Source organism: Ahaetulla prasina, chromosome 4, assembly GCF_028640845.1.
Source record: "Ahaetulla prasina isolate Xishuangbanna chromosome 4, ASM2864084v1, whole genome shotgun sequence".
NCBI lineage: Eukaryota > Metazoa > Chordata > Lepidosauria > Squamata > Colubridae > Ahaetulla > Ahaetulla prasina.
Window position 1 is genome coordinate 122,279,608 of NC_080542.1, and position 18,016 is coordinate 122,297,623.

Sequence of the window (18,016 nt, forward strand, 5' to 3'; positions counted from 1 at the left end):
CTGTAGATATCTTGCCTTTGAAGTTTTATTTATTTATTTATTTGTATCCCTCATTTATTATTTTTACAAATAACTTAAGACAGCAAACATATCCAACATACCTTTCTCTACAAGAACAATGCTGTGAGGTGACTTGGTTGACTTAAAGTCATCCAGCTGGCTTTCATGGCTAAGGTGGGACTTGAACACATGAATTCCTGTTTTCTGGCCTGGTGCCTTATCCGTTAGCTTAACCTGACTCTCTTATCATCCACTGATGTCCTTCATGACAGATAGATTCTCTCAACTTCTGCTGCTCTCCTTTATGACAGATGGATGGGTTTCTGAAGCCTTAATATAAGGTGCATGATTCTCACATTTGCCTCAGTGATTTGGAGTCATAGGACTTTGTTAATTCCAAAAAAATGATACTTTTTCACTTGTCTTCATAGTATTTTCTGGCCTTTGGAACCTGATCCTGTATACACTTGCAGTTCTCTTGCCCATATTTTTTCCTCCTTCCCTCTCTTCAAATCATTTTAGTCTCAATCTTTTCCTAAATTTTCAGTTTCTGAATCACTGTTTGTTTTGGTATCTTTGCATGGATGAGACATGTGGGATTGAGTTGCAGTCGTGCGGTTCTTGTTTCTTTTAAATAAGTATGTGAAACAGCTTGTCTTGGATTGTCTTTGACCACTGCATAATCTTATCATTTTTCTACTTACAGAAGCAATAGCCAGATTGGTTAAAGAGCATTCACATGTCAGATCTAGTCATTCTGTCCTGTCCCATATGTGTGTTTGATATTCTGATTTAAGGATGATAGCCTAGCTTAGTGTTTCTGAGCTGCTTGGATGCTGTTTTGATATGGTGGGCTGATAATTTCTGCCAGATGAAAGCAGTACTATAAGGAGATGGATGCTGTCATGTGGCCTTTCTGCCTCCCAAATATCCCCCAACTGCCCCTACTAATCTCTCATTCTCCCCAAAATTGTACTCCCAGACCACCAATAGTTGCTTCCCTCTTACTACTTAATTATACTTAACCCTTATAATTATAAATTCTTCTTGGGAATCTATTTGTCATGAAGGCACAGGAATGTCCATAGGAGGTGGTCAAAAAATTCAAGCTGGCAATCACAGCAGTATGACTGAAGCTCTGTTTATTTTTTAAGATGTGTTGCCCCACTGTGGCCACCAGCATGAATTTTTTTACCACAACTTAGAACAACACTACTTATTTCACTACTTATGGCAAGGAACACTTCTATATACAGGAAAGTTTCAGGACTCAAGATAGAACCTTTGGTCCTCTCCTTCCCTCTTTTGCTTTGTTTCTGTCATGTTACCAAGGTGAAAGGTGCTAATTAACACTCCGTTTTTGTTGCAGAAGTGACTCTGAAGGTTCATGTCAGTGATGCCAGCACTCATCAGCCAGTCACGGAAGCCTTTATCGAGATTTTTACCAACCAGGTTCCAATTGCTTCAGGAAACACCGGAGCAGATGGCACTGCCTTCATCAAGTTTCAGTATAAGCTGGACAGTCAGCTAATTGTTACTGCAACTAAACAAGCTTATGTGCCAAACTCTGCACCATGGAAACCTGTAAGATTGCCTGGTAAGAGATCTTTATTTTTGTTCTGAGGTAAGATTTTACTTCTAAAAAAATGGGAAGCGGCAGAGGGAGGGACAGATATAAAACTTGTTATAATTATGATGTGATTATTTTTATAGAATCATGGGTTTATCATATGTTATAATTGAACACTTTTGCACTTTTGCTAATGTGAATATGTTAAGGAATATCTTCGAATATGTTAAGAGTCCCTTTTCTTGATGAGTCCTGAGTAAAGCCATATGCTTTAGAGGATAAAGAATATAGGAGTAATTTACACAAGGTGGTGCCATTTGACTTCCCATTGTATCTTTACCCACCAGTCTTATTCCACTGGGGAATGTTGGGAGTTGAAGTCCAAACATTTTAGGAATGATAACATTGGGATAAACTTTGGGTCTACAAGCATGGAACAAAGCTTTTGCAGTAATTCTGCCTATTATTGTAGTTAAGAAATGGTGAATAATTGGATGATGTTGTTTCTGCAGCTTCTAATTAAAAATTGGCAGAAGGAATCAGTATGAGTCAAGGACACAGTAACAGATGAAGGGTGGAGAATATTTATTTCTGCAATTAGGTTAATTCCTGTTTAGGACTTTCTTAAGTAAAGAATTTGGTATTAATATTTGAGAACGGGGAGGGGAGGGCAAATTTAACTATCGCTGAAATCCAAAACTGCACTTTTGGGAAAGATGGCGTTTGTAAAGAGTGTTTCTTTTTCAAAGAAACAGTTTCTGACGATTCTCCATCAAGTTTATTAGGCATGTTGCCAGCACTCTCAATGGGAAGGAACTATTATTTTGTCCCCTGTCTCTGTTAAATGGCCAAACAAGGAAATTAAAATAGCAACAAAATAAAAAAAAAACCTATTGTGCATTTTTTAAATTTGCATTTATATCCCGCCCTTCTCCGAAGACTCAGGGCGGCTTACACTATGTCAAGCCTATTTGCCTATTCTCAGATCACTAGAAAACAATCCTGCCTATCTTGTTCTTACGATAATTATTAGGACTGTTGTTTCTATTAGTATATTTTATTACATATTTTGGAGAATGCAAAATAAAAAATTAAACTAAAATACGCAGGGATTTTACCAGCATCACAGAATTAAATTGGACTAAATTTATAAGGTAGATTTTTACCTAAAATTAGGTAAATTACATAGGTACATAATTTCATTTGGTCATTAATCAGTTTTATTTGTTAATTAGTTTCATTAATTAGTTTTATGTAAATAAATATACCGTATATATTATTATTTTAAAAACTGTGTCATTGTTAAAATCTCTGTTAATGTATAAATATCAACAGCAGTAATAAGATTGTATAAATCATTAAATAAAAATAAAAATAATTTCTGCCTCAGTAATGAAAGATCTATCCTTATTTAACAGATTATTGAAATTTAGAAAGCTATGACTGTTTATTAAGAGAACTCCACATTTGAAACGTGAGACAAACTGATACAAAGAATTATATGCCAAAAGTGGTTTCTAAGTTGAAAGGTTGAAAGGAATTCTGCGTTGGATTTAATTCTGAAATGCAAAGCTTTTCATGAGGACCCAGAGTATAGGGGGCAATATGCTGACTCTGTAAACTGCTTAGAGAGGATTGCAAAGCATTGTCAAGCGGTATATAAGTCTAACTGCCATTGCTATTTTCTGGATATTTAGCCATATTCCCACAAAATACTTAGGAACTACTTTTTCTATTAGAAAACCATTAGAACTACTAGATTTTAGAAGTGGTTTGCCATTGCTTCATTCCTAGGGCTGAGAGTGACTGGCCCAAGAGCACCCAACTGGCTTTTTGTCTGAGGGGGACTAGAACTCATGGTCTCCTGGTCTGATGCTCCAAACTGGTTCTCTTTATTAATCTTAAATCCTTAAAATATTTCTGAAAAGTAAATGTATGACAGTGAATAGCAGAATATGTTGTTACATGTTTGAGGACTGGGAATGAATAGAATAGAACAGAACAGATAAGAATAAGAACAGAACAGAGTTGGAAGAGACATTGGAGGTCTTCTAGTCCAACTCCCTGTTTAGGCAGGAAATCCTATACCATTTCAGACAAATGGTTATCCAATCTCTTCTTTAAAACATCCCTTGTTGGTGCATTCACAACTTCTGGAGGCAAGTTGTTCCACTGATGAATTGTTCCGTCTATCAGGAAATTTCTTCTTAGTTCTAGGTTGCTTCTCTCATTGATATAGTTTCCATCCATTGCTTCTTGTCCTACCCTCAGGTGCTTTGGAGAATAGCTTAATTCCCTCTTCTTTGTGGCAGCCCTTGAGATATCATAACATTGCTATCATGTCACCCCTAATCCTTCTTTTAATTAAACTAGACATACCCAATTCAAGCAACCGTTCTTTATATATTTTAGCCTCCTGTCCCTTAATCATCTTTGTTGTTCTTTTCTGCACTCTTTCTAGAGACTCAATATCTTTTTTACATTGCGACAACCAAAACTGGATGCAGTATTCCAAGTGTATGTAACTAGATGCAGTATTCCAATTTAACATCTGGAGAGTCACATGTTGATTCTATTTGGTTCACAATTAGAAAAGTATATATTCTCCAATCTAAATTCTTAGCATTGATTTTAATTTTTTTTTTCATTAAGCCATTTTGTGATTATATAATGCTTGGTACATAGGTTGAGATTGTATGCAAGAAAGAAATTTACCATAATGAAACAGCTGAAATTTGAGAAAAATCTGATTTACAGTTAAATTTGTTGATTCATCTCAAAATGTTTATTTTATACAAAAGATTAAAATACAAAGGAAAAAATTAAGAAAAATAAAACAAAACTAGACAAGAACATTAAAAATGTGAGTTAAAAACAAAACAAAATATATTTGAATAATGACAAATATATTGCAGCAATAATAGTTTTCCCTTTACTATAAACTTCTACCTGTATTTACAATCCAGTTGACCTGTCATATATTGTACACCCTCCTTGTGTTATTTTATGTATCAGAACATAGTAAAAATCATCCGGTCTTTAACAGTTGTTAAAAATAGATAAATACAATCTCAGATGAACAACAGCTCATGTCATATTACAGTGTGTCATCATTTATTTTAGAAAAAGAAACCCAAAAAAGGGAAGCCATGTCCCTACTGCTTCCATAGGTATAAAGAAGCTAATCAAATATCCTTTATCAATTGATCATCATCAAGGATGATAACCTCTACAAAAACAGAAGTTTTAGGCATTTGCTGCATCCAGCATTGAGGTGTGTGTTAATACAAAACCAAAGAATAAAGACATCAACAGTGATCTTAGAGAAACAATTGTTATTGCCCTTCAGTCTGGAAAGGTTATAATTTAAAGTCCATTATTCTGCATTGAAGAAGATTATTCAGAAATGGAAAACATTCAAAACAATTGCCAATCTTCCCAGGAATGGATGTTCCAGAAATTTACTTCAGGGTCAGACCATGCAATGCTCAGAGAAATTGCAAAAATCCAAGAGTTGCATCTCAGACTCTTCAGGCTTGAGTTAGAATGTTATATTGTAGAATTAGAAAAAGATTGAATAAATATGGTTCATTTGGAAAGGTGGCCAAGAGAAACATCTTCTCTAAAAAGAACATGGCAGCAAGGCTTAAGTTTGCAGAGTTGCATCTGATTAAATCACAAGATTTCTGAAATATTGTCTTTGGACAGTTGAGATGTTTGGCCATAAGGCAGAGTGCCGTGTTCGGTGAAAATTAAACACAGCATATTAGCACAAACTTCTCAGGGATGATGACTTGGACTTCAGTAGCCACAGGACATGAGCATCTTGCAGTCATTGAGTCAACCATGAACCCCTCTATATACAAAGTCAAATGTGAGGCCATCTTTCCAATAGCTAAAGCTTGGCCAACGTTGGGTCATGCAACAGGATAATTATCCCAAGCACGCCAGCTAATCTAGAACAGAATAACTGAAAAAGAAAAGAATCAAGGTGATGCAATGGCCCAGGCAAAGTCCAGACCTCAACGTGAGGTCTGAGATCTGTGGCAAAACCTCAAGAGAGCTGTGCATAAACAAATACCTGTGAAACCTCAATGAACTCTGAAGCAATATTATAAAGAAGAATGGCCAAAATTACTCCATAACAATGTACTTATAGTCTTTCCTTTTGTAAAATGAATATGACATGGTATATAATATGTCACATGTTATTGTTATCTGAAATTGTATTTACCTACTTTTAAGCATTGCTAAGCCAGATGGTTTTTACCATATCTGATACATAAAGCCATAAAACACAAAGAGGATGTATTTTCTTTTTCACATGACTAAGAAAAAATAGTTAACAAGTTAAGCAACAGCAAAGTTAAAAGTCAAAGCCCTTTGTTTTTATAATTTACTCATAGAAACTCTACAATAGTTTCTTAACTACTATAAATCACCTATATAGCTATCTATCTGATATCTATCTATCTATCTATCTATCTATCTATCTATCTATCTATCTATATCTGATCTGTTCAGGATCAAATACCTTTGTTTAACTCTTAATAATAAAACATTTCCTTAGGATTTTAATTGAGAAATTTTCCAAAATTGCATCTTATTTCCAAAGTTCATAAATCTCTGTTGTAAATAGCTCTGCACAGGGGTGAAATTTACTTACCTTCTGCCGACCAAACCCTTCTGTGCATGCGACCAAACCCTTCTGTGCATGCGCAGAGGGTAAAAAACAGGTTACTTCCTGGTTAAAACTAGGAATTAATGATGACTGGGCAGGTGGGCAGAGCCTCGAGCTGCCATCGCTACCGGTTCTCCAAACCACTGGCTGTCATCGCTACCAGTTCGGCCAAACCGGGAGCATTTCACCCCTGGCTGTACAGCATCTATTGTTGAAAAACAGCTTTCATCTTGTCAAGAGAATCCAGTCCATCCTTCATCTATTCCATTATGTCAGAATTTCTTTTATTCATATTCCTTTTCATATTTTCTGGCAGATCTATAATTTTCAGAGCAATTACTTACTTCTTTACATGTGGCAGCAACAGATCAAATTCCAATTCATCAAGCTGCAAATAAAATCTAACTGTATTTTCTGTTTTTGGATATCATTCTGAGTTTGGCTCAAAGTCATTGTTGCCCCATCAATTTTTTGTTTATATTTTCAAATATAATATGAAATGTTTATATTTTCAAATAAAAAAGAGAACATTCTTTTTTCAAATGCTTCCCAGAAAATTTTATCTTTATTTGGGAATATTTTAAAAAATACATTGTTCTTTCCAAGAACAAGAGAAGCAGGTAAATCATAACCCAGTGTCCACAAAAAAGATTTTTTTCCCAGAATCAAAAATATTTTTAAAAAGGGGAATTTTTCCATCAAAAGTTAAGAAATAAATATCAGAACTCTTTTGTTTTAAGAGCTAGAAAGAAGAAAATTTGTAATATAATCCTATATAAATCCATTTGGATGACTTTCTATACCAGAAAGTATATTTTCATCACAGACTTCCTTACAATGAAAATGAAAGTGGCTTGAAGTTATAATAAACAGGAAAAGAACAGGAAAAAAAGTTGTAAAAGTCCAGCAAGGAGTTATAACATAGGTCAACAATCAGCTCGTTGTAAAGCTAAAAATATTAACGCTTTAAAAAGTGCAATTAAAATTCATGCGTTCTTAGGAAAAATGAACAGCTGAAGGGAAAAGGTTGTAGGAGACTCAACCTTCTAATCATTCCTTACCAAGAATTGTGGTCTTCAAGATCCTCTCTTCTCCAGGCGCATGATCGTCCGAAGGTCATCTTGGACCCTTCTGAGTCTCCCCTTCATAAAACATGGAACAAAGCCTCTAAGTTTTGGCGGCATAAATTTGTTATTGTTTGATAGCATTTTTGAAAGTTAAATGTGTTATAGAGTATCTTAAGAGAAAAACCCATTTCTATAAATTGGTGAAATTAAATATCTTTGCTTGCTATTTCAAATAGCAATGTCACTTAAGTTTTCTTCCTACCTTGCTGAGAAGGTTTGCAAATTTACAAATATCCTTCCTCTGAAAAAAGCTTGACATTGCAGATCATTTTAAATAGCATTGATGAGAGCTATACATCACTGTGGATTAGAAGGCAAAAAATGCACATGAATGTCCACACAAACTATCTGCAGCTCCTTAAAGCAGCTATGTTATACTTAGAATACATTAGCTACTTAAGGAATTCATATATTTATTACATTTATTGAACAAACTCATCTTCCAGAATAAAAGTTACAATCATCAAAACTACAGCATAATTTAAAAAATAAGCCCAGTAAATTTTATATGTATCGATCACATCGTGCTAGTTCCATCAACAATTGTAAACAGATGCTGCCCATGTGGTTAGAGAAGCATCTTTTTATCTTCAAATATTTGACAAGGTTTTATATGTTTGTCACTAAGATTATAAATCCTTCAATAATGATTGAGAAAAAAAAGTTCACATGTGGTATAACTTTTCTGAAATACTCATTAGTTTCTCCATGAATTGCCACTTTAAGCTTAACGTTTGCCCCTAAATGTCTTTACCACTACTTGTTTAAACAACAGTATATATTATTTGGTATATATTATCATCTGATGAACATATATATATGGGTCTTGGCATATTCGGGTCTTTTCCCGTGTAAGGTTGAGAGTATCTGGGCGATGTTTTGACGAGGTCTCACTCATCATCTTCAGGCTGGTGCTTTCGGCTTCGTGCTTGTGCGAGCAAAGCATGGTTGGAGCTGCCGTCTCTCTATAAATACTCATCGAAACGTCGCCAAGATACTGTCAACCTTACACAGGAAAAGACCCGAATACACCAAGACCTACATACCTATACCCGTGAAAACTACAAAAACAAACATACACACACACACACACACACACACACACGCATACACACACACACACACACACACATTGTCTAGAAAGAATATTTGTGTTAATAAATATTTAATTAGTTGCTCCCCCATCCCACTGGAATACTGCAATTAACCTTTTTTTTTAATACAGTGTTTTCTTCGCTGAGCCTTGGCCTTCTTCCTGAGCGGTCAGCTACTCTGATGGTGTATGAAGATGTTGTCCAGATAGTCTCAGGATTTCAAGGTACGGTTGCATATAGTGATGCTTCTTTATGTTGTCCAGAAAAGAAAGAAGTATTATTTATAATGCATCTTATAGCTCAGTTTTATGGCTTTTAATTTCTTTCTATTATATGATGGAGAACCTGAGCACGTTAGCTAATTCACCTTCTTTGTGCAGTACCTGGAGAAGTCTTAAAGGGAGAAGATCTGTGGGATTGGCCCTATTTGATCTTGGTACAATCAAGGGCTTTCTAATTACAGGAGTACTGCAAGTTCCCCAATGTGAAACACCAGCAGAGACAGTGAAGTCAGCTGGTTCTTCTTCTCTCTAATCTGTAGAGGACCTTTTTTTATATGTATGTGTTATACATATAAATATAATATATATAATTTATAATCACATATATAATTTTATTGTATTTTTAAAAAAGAAAAATACAACATATACACAAGAAAACAGTAATGTACAAACATCTAGCTTAATTACAGCATGTAAAATTCTACCTAATAACTTACCTATGCTTGCAAAGTATTGTGAAATCTGTGCTCAAGGAAAATGTGTTTTTAATTAATTAATTAATGATAATTGATTGTTCAGTCATGTGAAGGATTTATTGTTAGGGTTCCGACCGATGTCCTAATAAAAGCAGGAGCTTCAAGCCAGTTTTCAAGAAAAATCCAGTTGTTTATTAAGAGCACCATGTTGGCATGGACCTAGTGAAGCCAGCTCTGACCCCACTCAATTTGTGCGTCACCTCTGATCCTGTTTCTCCCTCCCCCCCAAGGTGTGTTATCAGTCACATTCCCCAACAAAGCAATTTCATGGGTCGTAGAAATCATTCCCTCCGGCGATTACTGGTTTCTGTGGAGATGGCCTTGACTTTGGCCAGCGAGGAGTATGTTGTTTTGACTGAAGTGCAAATTCCTTGAAGCAGCTCTGAAGCTCAATTTCCAATCCCCCTGCCTATGACAACTTGGGAGCAGGTTAGAGAAGCTTTGCAAGTTGACATTCAGCTTCCCTCATTTCCTGAAGGCAACCTGTGCAAAGCAAAAATAGTTTGAATACAGGTATAAATTTTAGGGGTATGATCCCACGCAGGCTTTGTCATGTTCCTTTCATGGAATTTAGCTATTAGGCAATCAGCTTGGATGTTTCTGCTCTTTACCCAGGGTGCCTCTGATAGAGGGTAGCCTGTCCACTTGATTAAGTATTGGAGTTTCCCGCTATTCCACCTAGAGTCAAGGATACATTGTACCTTATAATGGGTTTGGCCCCCTATGACCAATGTGTCCAGGGGCTCATGAGATAGTGGTCTCAGAGCTGACCTGACCAAGGATTATAAGAGGCTGCTGTGGAATACCAAGTGTATTTTCCCCAGCAGTCAGGGCAATTGCACTGTGACCGGGTTGATAATCTTCACTATGGGGAATGGCCCCATGAATTTAGTCCCAGCTTCTTGCTGGGTAGTTTCAACCTTAAGTGTTTTGTGGAGAGGTAAACCTTCTCTCCCAATACGAAAGTGGGGGCCCACTGTGGAGCCCAGTGTTTGTCTGCCTGCTGCTTATAGGTCTGTGCTGCCTTAGCTAGCACTTCATTGACATTTTCCCATGCTGCTTTTAGCGTCAACAGCCAATCCATCAAACTGACCAGGGAAGGTGGTTCCCTTGGGTATTCTGGCATTGGGACAAAGTCCATACTGCTTAGTACCTTATATGAGGTCAGTCCCATGCTACTGTGAACAGCGTTATTGTACGCGACCTTGGGGAATGGCAGAAGATCTGCCCAATTGGACTGTTGGTAGTTCATGTAACACCTCAAGTACTGTTCTACCGTGGCATTCAATCTCTCTGCCATCCCTCACCCTGTCGGTACTCAGATGAAAGGCCAAGCTAAGGCCTTGGGACGACCCAGTGGACCCAGGAACTCCCTCCAGAACGTAGCTGTGAACTGGACCCCTCTGTTCAAGATGATTCTATGCGGTACTCCATGCATGCAGTAGATGTGCCTCAGGAAGAGTGAACCGAGGGTAGTCCGCTGCAGGGTATGAAGTGTTCCTGCTTGGAAAATAAGTCAATTACAATCCAGATCACTGTGTTCCCCCCGCTCTTTGGCAACTCCACTATAAGGTCCATTGTGATTTCCTCCCATGGTCTTGTCAGCTCTGCCACCTGTTGCAGCAGTCGGGGCGTGGTGGGTTTCCTGGTCTCTTTTTCATGGTGGCGCAGACGGTGCAACTTTTTACATAACTATCCACGTCTTTCATCATGTCAGGCCACCAGAATTGTCTCCACACTAAGTGTAAAGTCTTTAGGAATCCAAAGTGACCTGCCTATTTGACCTCATGGCTTCTCTGGAGGATTAACGTACATAGGGACTCGGGGACATAGAGTTTCGCCCCCTTCCATGCTAGGTCCTCTCTTTTTGTCAAGATGTGTTAGTTGTCACGAAACCAAGAGTCTGTTCCCAGTTTGGTTTTGAGTTTCGCGGTTAAATTGCTTGCACGTTGGCCTTATTGGTCACAGCATTGGCGGGTGGTCACTTAGGCTGCAGCTTGAGTAGGGGGGTGATGCCATCTACTATGTCCTCCTGCCCGCATTTGTATTGGGGCATTCGGGAGAGGGTGTCTGCTAGGAAATTCCTCCCCCGGGATGTGTTTTAGCACAAAGTCAAATCAGTTGAAGTACTGAGCCCAGCAGACTTGCTTTGGCAACAGTTTCTGCAGGGTCCTAAGGGCCTCCAGATTCTTGTTGTCAGTCCAGACTTTAAACGGTTTCTCCCCTACTTCCAAGAGGTGGTGCCAGGTTAGTAGTGCCCATCATATTGCAAAAGCCTCTTTTTCCCATGCGGCCCATCACCTTTCCATATCAGTGAGATTACGGGAGGTGTAGGCGTAAGGTTGTAGTTTTCCCTGGTCATTTTTTTGGAGTAGCACTGCTCCTAATGCCATGTCACTGGCATCTATTTGGATGATGAAGGATTGCTTGGCGTCAAAGTGTTTCAGGTTCTTTTGCAAAAAATTCTTTTAGTATTTCAAATGTCTTTTGGCAGGTTAGGTTCCACTGTAGGGGTTGTTCCAGGTGGGGCTTCATCCCCGGGCTCTCTGTCTTTAGGAGGTCTGTCATGGGTTTGACATTCTTCACAAAGGAGGGGATGAATTGCCTGTAAAAGTTTGTGAATCCCAGGAAGCTTGTACTTTGGCTGGGTCCATCTCTATCCCCTCATTTGACATTCAATAGCCCAGCTGAGCACGATGAAATTCGCATTTTGACAGCTTGAGTTTGCCATTAGGAGCTTTTTCAGTACCTGGCAGACTAGGGATATCTGGTCCTCCATGGTCTCAATGAAGATGAGAATGTTGTTTATTAACTGCATGAACACTGCCAGGGGGCCCTGAAGCCCGAAAGGCATTTCTTTGAATTGGAAGCTCCCTAGGGGTCAGTTGAACACTGTTTTCCATTCGTCTCCCTCCCTGATACAGATTTGGTAATTTGCTTATCTGAGGTCTAGTTTAGTAAAGACCTTTTCCTTGGCTAGGTGGTACAGCATGTCCCTCATGGGGGGGGGGTAATAGGTTCTACACACATACACAGTTTATCCCCCTAAAATCTACACATAATTTCATAGTTCCATCTTTTTTCTCTTTAAATAGGACTAGAGCTGTGACTCATGGCTTGGCCGGCTCAATGAACCCCCTTACTAGGTTCTTGTCTATGTATTTGTGCACTTCTTGCATTTCCCAGGGCGCCATGGCATACAGTTTGCATTTGGGAAGCTTGGCTTCTGGGGATGGTTTCGATGGCACCGTTACACGGTGTGGGGAGGGTAGAACATTGCACTCAGTTTTGCTGAACTTGATATTCTCTAGGGATCTGTTCAGCCTCTAGAGTTGGTTCAGAGGTGGCTCCCAGTTGTTCTGGTGGGACTCTAGGGGGAGCTTCCTGTGTGTGCAATGTCTCTATTTGCAGGTGAGGGGGGGTTGAGGCCCCCTTGCTATCCTCTGCCTCCAGTTGCCCTCTTGTCACCAGATAGTCGGACCCCACTTGTCTAGCCAAGAGAGCCTAATATGATCATCTCTGTCATTTTGGGAGCTATTATGAATCAAATTGATTCCCAGTGGTCTGCTAGCTCTAGCCTCAGTGGTTCGGTCAGGTAGATGGCATGGGCTCCCCCCAGTAGGGATCCGTCGACCTGCTCGAACCTAATTGGGTGGGCCAGTCTTTTCGCTCTGATTCCCAGTTTCAGGACTGTGGGTAAATTAATCAAACATCTAGTGCAGCCTGAGTCTATTAGGACTTGAAAAGTGCCCTGGGTCCCTGTTTTGGGGGCTGTGAGATGTATCGGAAAGACAAAAGGGTGGATGGGTTCACTCACTACTGGGTCATTTTCACCCACATCCTTGTTGTCATAAGGTTCCAGCAATTGGTCATCGTTAGCTGGAGTTCCCCCCTCTTCTGCTGGATGCGGAGGGACCTCTACAGCCTGGAGGGCTTTTCGGGGTTTGTCGGCAGCACGCCTGGTTGATTTGCTTGTCCAGGATTTCTCTGAAGAAATGAATTAGTAGCCGCTCTGACCACAGTGATAGCTTCCCCATGAGCCTTCTTAAGTCACAGATGTGTTCTTTAATGGGTCACCCTATCTGCTTTAAATTCTGAAACTCATCCTCCGTATATTGATTCTCCCCCACGTCTTCGAATCTGGTCTCTAATCCCTCTGCCATGGTGGCCTGAGTTTCTTTCCACACACCCCAAGTATCAGGGAGCAGGTGGAGAGTCTGGGGCTCAGGAATCCCAGTCATTTTGGTTAGTTTTGGCAGAACTGGCTTTCTGTCAGGGTTCCGACCAATGCCCTAATAAAAGCAGGAGCCTCAAGCCAGTTTTCAAGAAAAATCCAGTTGTTTATTAGGAGTGCCATGTTAGCATGGACCTAGTGAAGCCAGTTCTGACCCCACTCAGTTCATGCCTTACCTCTGACACTTTTCCCCCCTCCCACCAAGGTGTGCCTCAGGCACATTCCCCAATGAAGCAATTTCACAGGTTGTAGAAGTCACTTCCTCCAGCTGTTACTGGTTTCTGTGGAGATGGCCTTGACTTTGGCTGGCTAGGATGTGCGTTGTTTTGACTGAGGTGCAAATTCCTAGATGCAGCTGTGAGGCTTGATTCCCCATCCCACTGCCTATCGCAATTTGGGAGCTGGTTAGGGAAGCTTCACGAGTTGACAGTCATATACAAGAATCAGGTTTAAATAATGTTACATTTATCCAAGGTAAGATTAGTGACATTAACAATGTTTTGCTAATATAATATCTGTAACAAAATGGAGAAAAATAATAAACTCTCCTTATAGTTGAATTCAAATTATGGTGACTGCATGGAAGTGTCCTCAAATTTTTCCTGGCAATGATTCCAGCACGTTGTGTTCATAAATGTATTTAATTTGTATACTGCCAAATCAATAGAGACTCTGGGTACTATACAAAACAATCAACAGGAAAATTGACTGATAAACATTGAAATGGTGAATAACAAAAGGAACTATTACTCAACATTTCAGAATGGTGCAGGCAGTGATATTCCCTGTGTCACTTTACAAAAACAAACATTGGACATGGTTAGAGAGAATATTGATGCTGTTGAACTTTGGTGTTGGAGAAGATTCTGAAAATATACATAACCAAGGAAACAAACAAAAGAATTAACAAACAAATCAATCTAGAATTCTCCTAAGGAATTCTTAAAGAATAAATGATCATGGTCAAGTTATATATTGGACACATTATACGAAGACTGAGCACTCTGGAGAAGGCCCAGCAGCAAAGTGGATGAACTCAATAATGTGGTGATGAGTGCATTGTAATATCAATTTGGGAACAGAGAAAGATTATCTGTATGATTGCTAAAAATCAACCTCAGTTTGATGGCGCGTAAACAATGAAATCAACATTTCAAACATACAACATAATTGCAATGATAGTGATAGGGACAGTCAAATGAGTCATTATAAAACCGATGAATTAACATAAACCAATTAAATCATGTAAAATAAAGTCAAAGGAAAATTTTGTGCATCTTCCTTGTGGAAGTCTTTTCAACTTGCCAGTCTATCCTATAGCAAGACTGGTCTCCTGTGAAAATGTTAACTGGGGCTGATTCTGCTTTGAGTATCATCCAAGCTCAGCTAGGTGCTGACACCTTATGTGATCAGAGGAAAACATTCCTTGCAGCCTTAAAGCACAGAAAAGTATTCATTGAAAGGACAATTACTTTTATAAATGATAATTAAATTATCTCATCCAGATGAAGGTAATTTATTCCATATAGATCCAGCTTTAAATGGCTGTCACAGTCTTATATTTCTCATCTACAGAGATTATTTTTAAATGTCTTATTGTTGATTTCTGAATAGATTATTAAGTGGTGTTCTATTTGTACTGATGGCAGAATAGAATTTGGGGTAAAATCTTTGTCCATGTATTTTAGAAAGCAAAATTTTAGTGGGCTGGTTATGGATGGACCGACATGGACAGACAGTTGATCAGTCTTCCAATATATCAAAATATAAACCAAAAATCTAATTTCAGAGTAAAATAGATAAACTACACTAATATAATACTTTGTGATATATACATGGGATCAACATTCAGAAAAGCACATCACCTTTACAGGTGCCCCAATCTGTTTGATGTAATGGGCTCTTAGTTCAACCTTTTTTAACTATAAACATAGCAGTCTGCTCATGATGTATAGGTCAGAACCCAGGAGGAAATGGGCAATTCAGCAATTCAGATCACAGTAAAGTTTTCTTTCAAGTAGGTATGTTAACTGTCTAAGCGCAAGTTAATCAAAAGAAATATGAACAATGTCTTCAGTGGCTAGGGCAATGTATATACACATCCTCTTGTGATATGGCAGGAGATTGAAGTGTCCATATTTGGCCATGGAATCCAGCATTTCCAATCTGATTCTAGAATAGCCCCTCCATGAGAATTGTGTCCATCTCTTTGACAGGTATTTCTCAAACTGAAAAGTAGTTTTGTTTTTAGGTAACCAACAAAAGTTCTATTTGTTTCCAGTAACTCCATGTCAGTTTTAGCACTGATGTCTAGGACTTTCTTTTTAAAATTTTCTTTTCCTGGGAGGAATTGAGAGTAAATACTGTGAGGAAAACCCATGCTGTACTATAATTTTGATAAGGCAGCTAATCCAGGAATTGGATTCAGTCATATTTATCTGTCCTACTAAACATATTTTTTTTATTAAAAAGTTTTACAAAGTTTTTGCAAATTCTCCCTCCACCCCTCCCTCCACCTCTCCCCCCTCCCCCCTTTCCCAATCCCCCCACACACACATCTGGACTTCCCCGAGCAAAATACAGGATATAACATTTAACAATCATAAACTAGACTAAACTAACTATCCATAGACTCCTCTCCCTCCCTTGGAACCTTAACTCCCTTTTTATATATATAAAAAAAAGAGTACAAGTACAATTCTTACATTCTATTCATTCATAAGCTATTTGATACTTCTTAGTCTGATACTTATTTTGAATATAATCAATCCATCTTCTCCATTCCAATATGTATCTTTCTTGTAAATAGTCTTTCAAATACACTGACATTTTTGCCATCTCTGCTAAGTTTGCTATTTTTAATGTCCATTCTTGATTGGAAGCAATTGTTCCTTCTTCCAGTATTGCGCTACCAATAGTCTAGCTGCTGATATTAAATTTAAAATCAGTTTACTCTCTATTACCGTACAATCCGTAATTATACCCAATAAAAACAACTGCGGAGTAAACTTTATCTTCTTTTTCAAAATATTTTGCATAATCCACCAAATTTTTATCCAAAATGATTTGATTTTTTTACATGTCCACCATATATGATAATAAGTAGCATCATCACAATCACATCTCCAACATTTAGCTTGCAAGTTTGGATACATGCACGCTAGTTTTTTAGGATCTAAATGCCATCTATAAAACATTTTGTAAAAAATTTCTCTTAAATTTTGTGCTTGTGTAAATTTAACATTTCTAACCCAAATTTTCTCCCAAGTTTCCATCATTATAGGTTCCTGTATATTTTGTGCCCATTTTATCATACAGTCCTTAACTAATTCCGTTTCTGAATCTATTTCTATTAATGCATTATACAACCTTTTAATATGTGATTGACTTTGATCTCTAATTTGTTTTACCAAGTTTTCCTCGTTTTGCATGATACCAATTTTCTGGTCTTCTTTCCATCTAGCTTGCACCTGTCCATACTGAAACCAAGTATGAATTATCCTTTCCTCTTTCATTAAAGATTTCAATTGTAGTTTACCCTTTTCCATAAAAAGAAGCTCTTTATAAGTAACCACCTCCTGTTTTTGTTCTGTACTTATATTCTCCATCGCATGTCTGGGAATTGCCCATATGGGTAATTTATAATCTAACTTGTATTGATACTTTTTCCAAACCCGCAACAAAGCATTTCTAAGTATGAGTTTTGAAAATTTGATCCACTTTCTTATCATATAGTAAATAAGCATGCCATCCATATAGCAAATCATAACCTTCTGTATTTAATATTCTTTCTTCTGTTGAATTAAACCAATCACTAATTAATTATAGGGCAGCTGCTTCATAGTATAATCTTAAATTAGGCATTTTGAGACCCCCTCTTTCACGTGTATCCTGTATTATTTTTAACTTTATTCTTGGTCTTTTATCCACCCATATAAAATTATTAATTCCTTTCTGCAATTCCTTCAAATTTGCATCTTTTTTAAGTATTCGTATCATTTGAAACAAAAATAAAAACCTGGGCAAAACATCTATTTTTATTACTGCTATTCTTCTCAATAAAGATAATTGTAACTTTTTCCAGTTCTCCATTTCCTTCTGCACTTTTTGCCATAACACTTCATAATTATTTTTATATAATTTCACATTTGAAGCTGTGATATATACTCCTAGATATTTAACCTTTTTTACTATTTCAAATCCCGTTATTCTTTCTAATTCTTTTTGATATATAGTCATATTTTTAGTTATTATTTTTGTCTTTTGTTGATTTACTTTAAATCTAGATACCTTCCCATATTGATTAATTATATCCATCAAGTATATAACCGATTGTGTTGGTTGGCATAAAGTAACAACCAAGTCATCTGCAAATGCTCTTAATCTATAATCTTGGTGTCTAATTTTAATTCCCTTTATTTTATTTGACCCACGTATTTTATTCAATAAAAGTTCTAAAGTTAAAATAAACAACAATGGAGACAAAGGACATCCCTGCCTTGTCCCTTTTTCAATTCTAAAAACTTCTGTTAAACTACCATTAACTATTATTT

General features: G+C 37.6%; 1 protein-coding gene across 2 annotated transcripts in view; it reads left to right on the top strand.

Moving 5' to 3' along the window:
- Positions 1 to 18,016, top strand: part of FAM171A1 (family with sequence similarity 171 member A1) — a 116,625-nt gene that overhangs the window by 45,990 nt on the left and 52,619 nt on the right. For both annotated transcript variants that reach the window (XM_058179913.1, XM_058179914.1), the window contains exons 2-3: positions 1,370 to 1,597; positions 8,604 to 8,696. In XM_058179913.1, the coding sequence (XP_058035896.1) occupies positions 1,370 to 1,597; positions 8,604 to 8,696 (321 nt within the window). The remainder of the gene's footprint in view (positions 1 to 1,369; positions 1,598 to 8,603; positions 8,697 to 18,016) is intronic.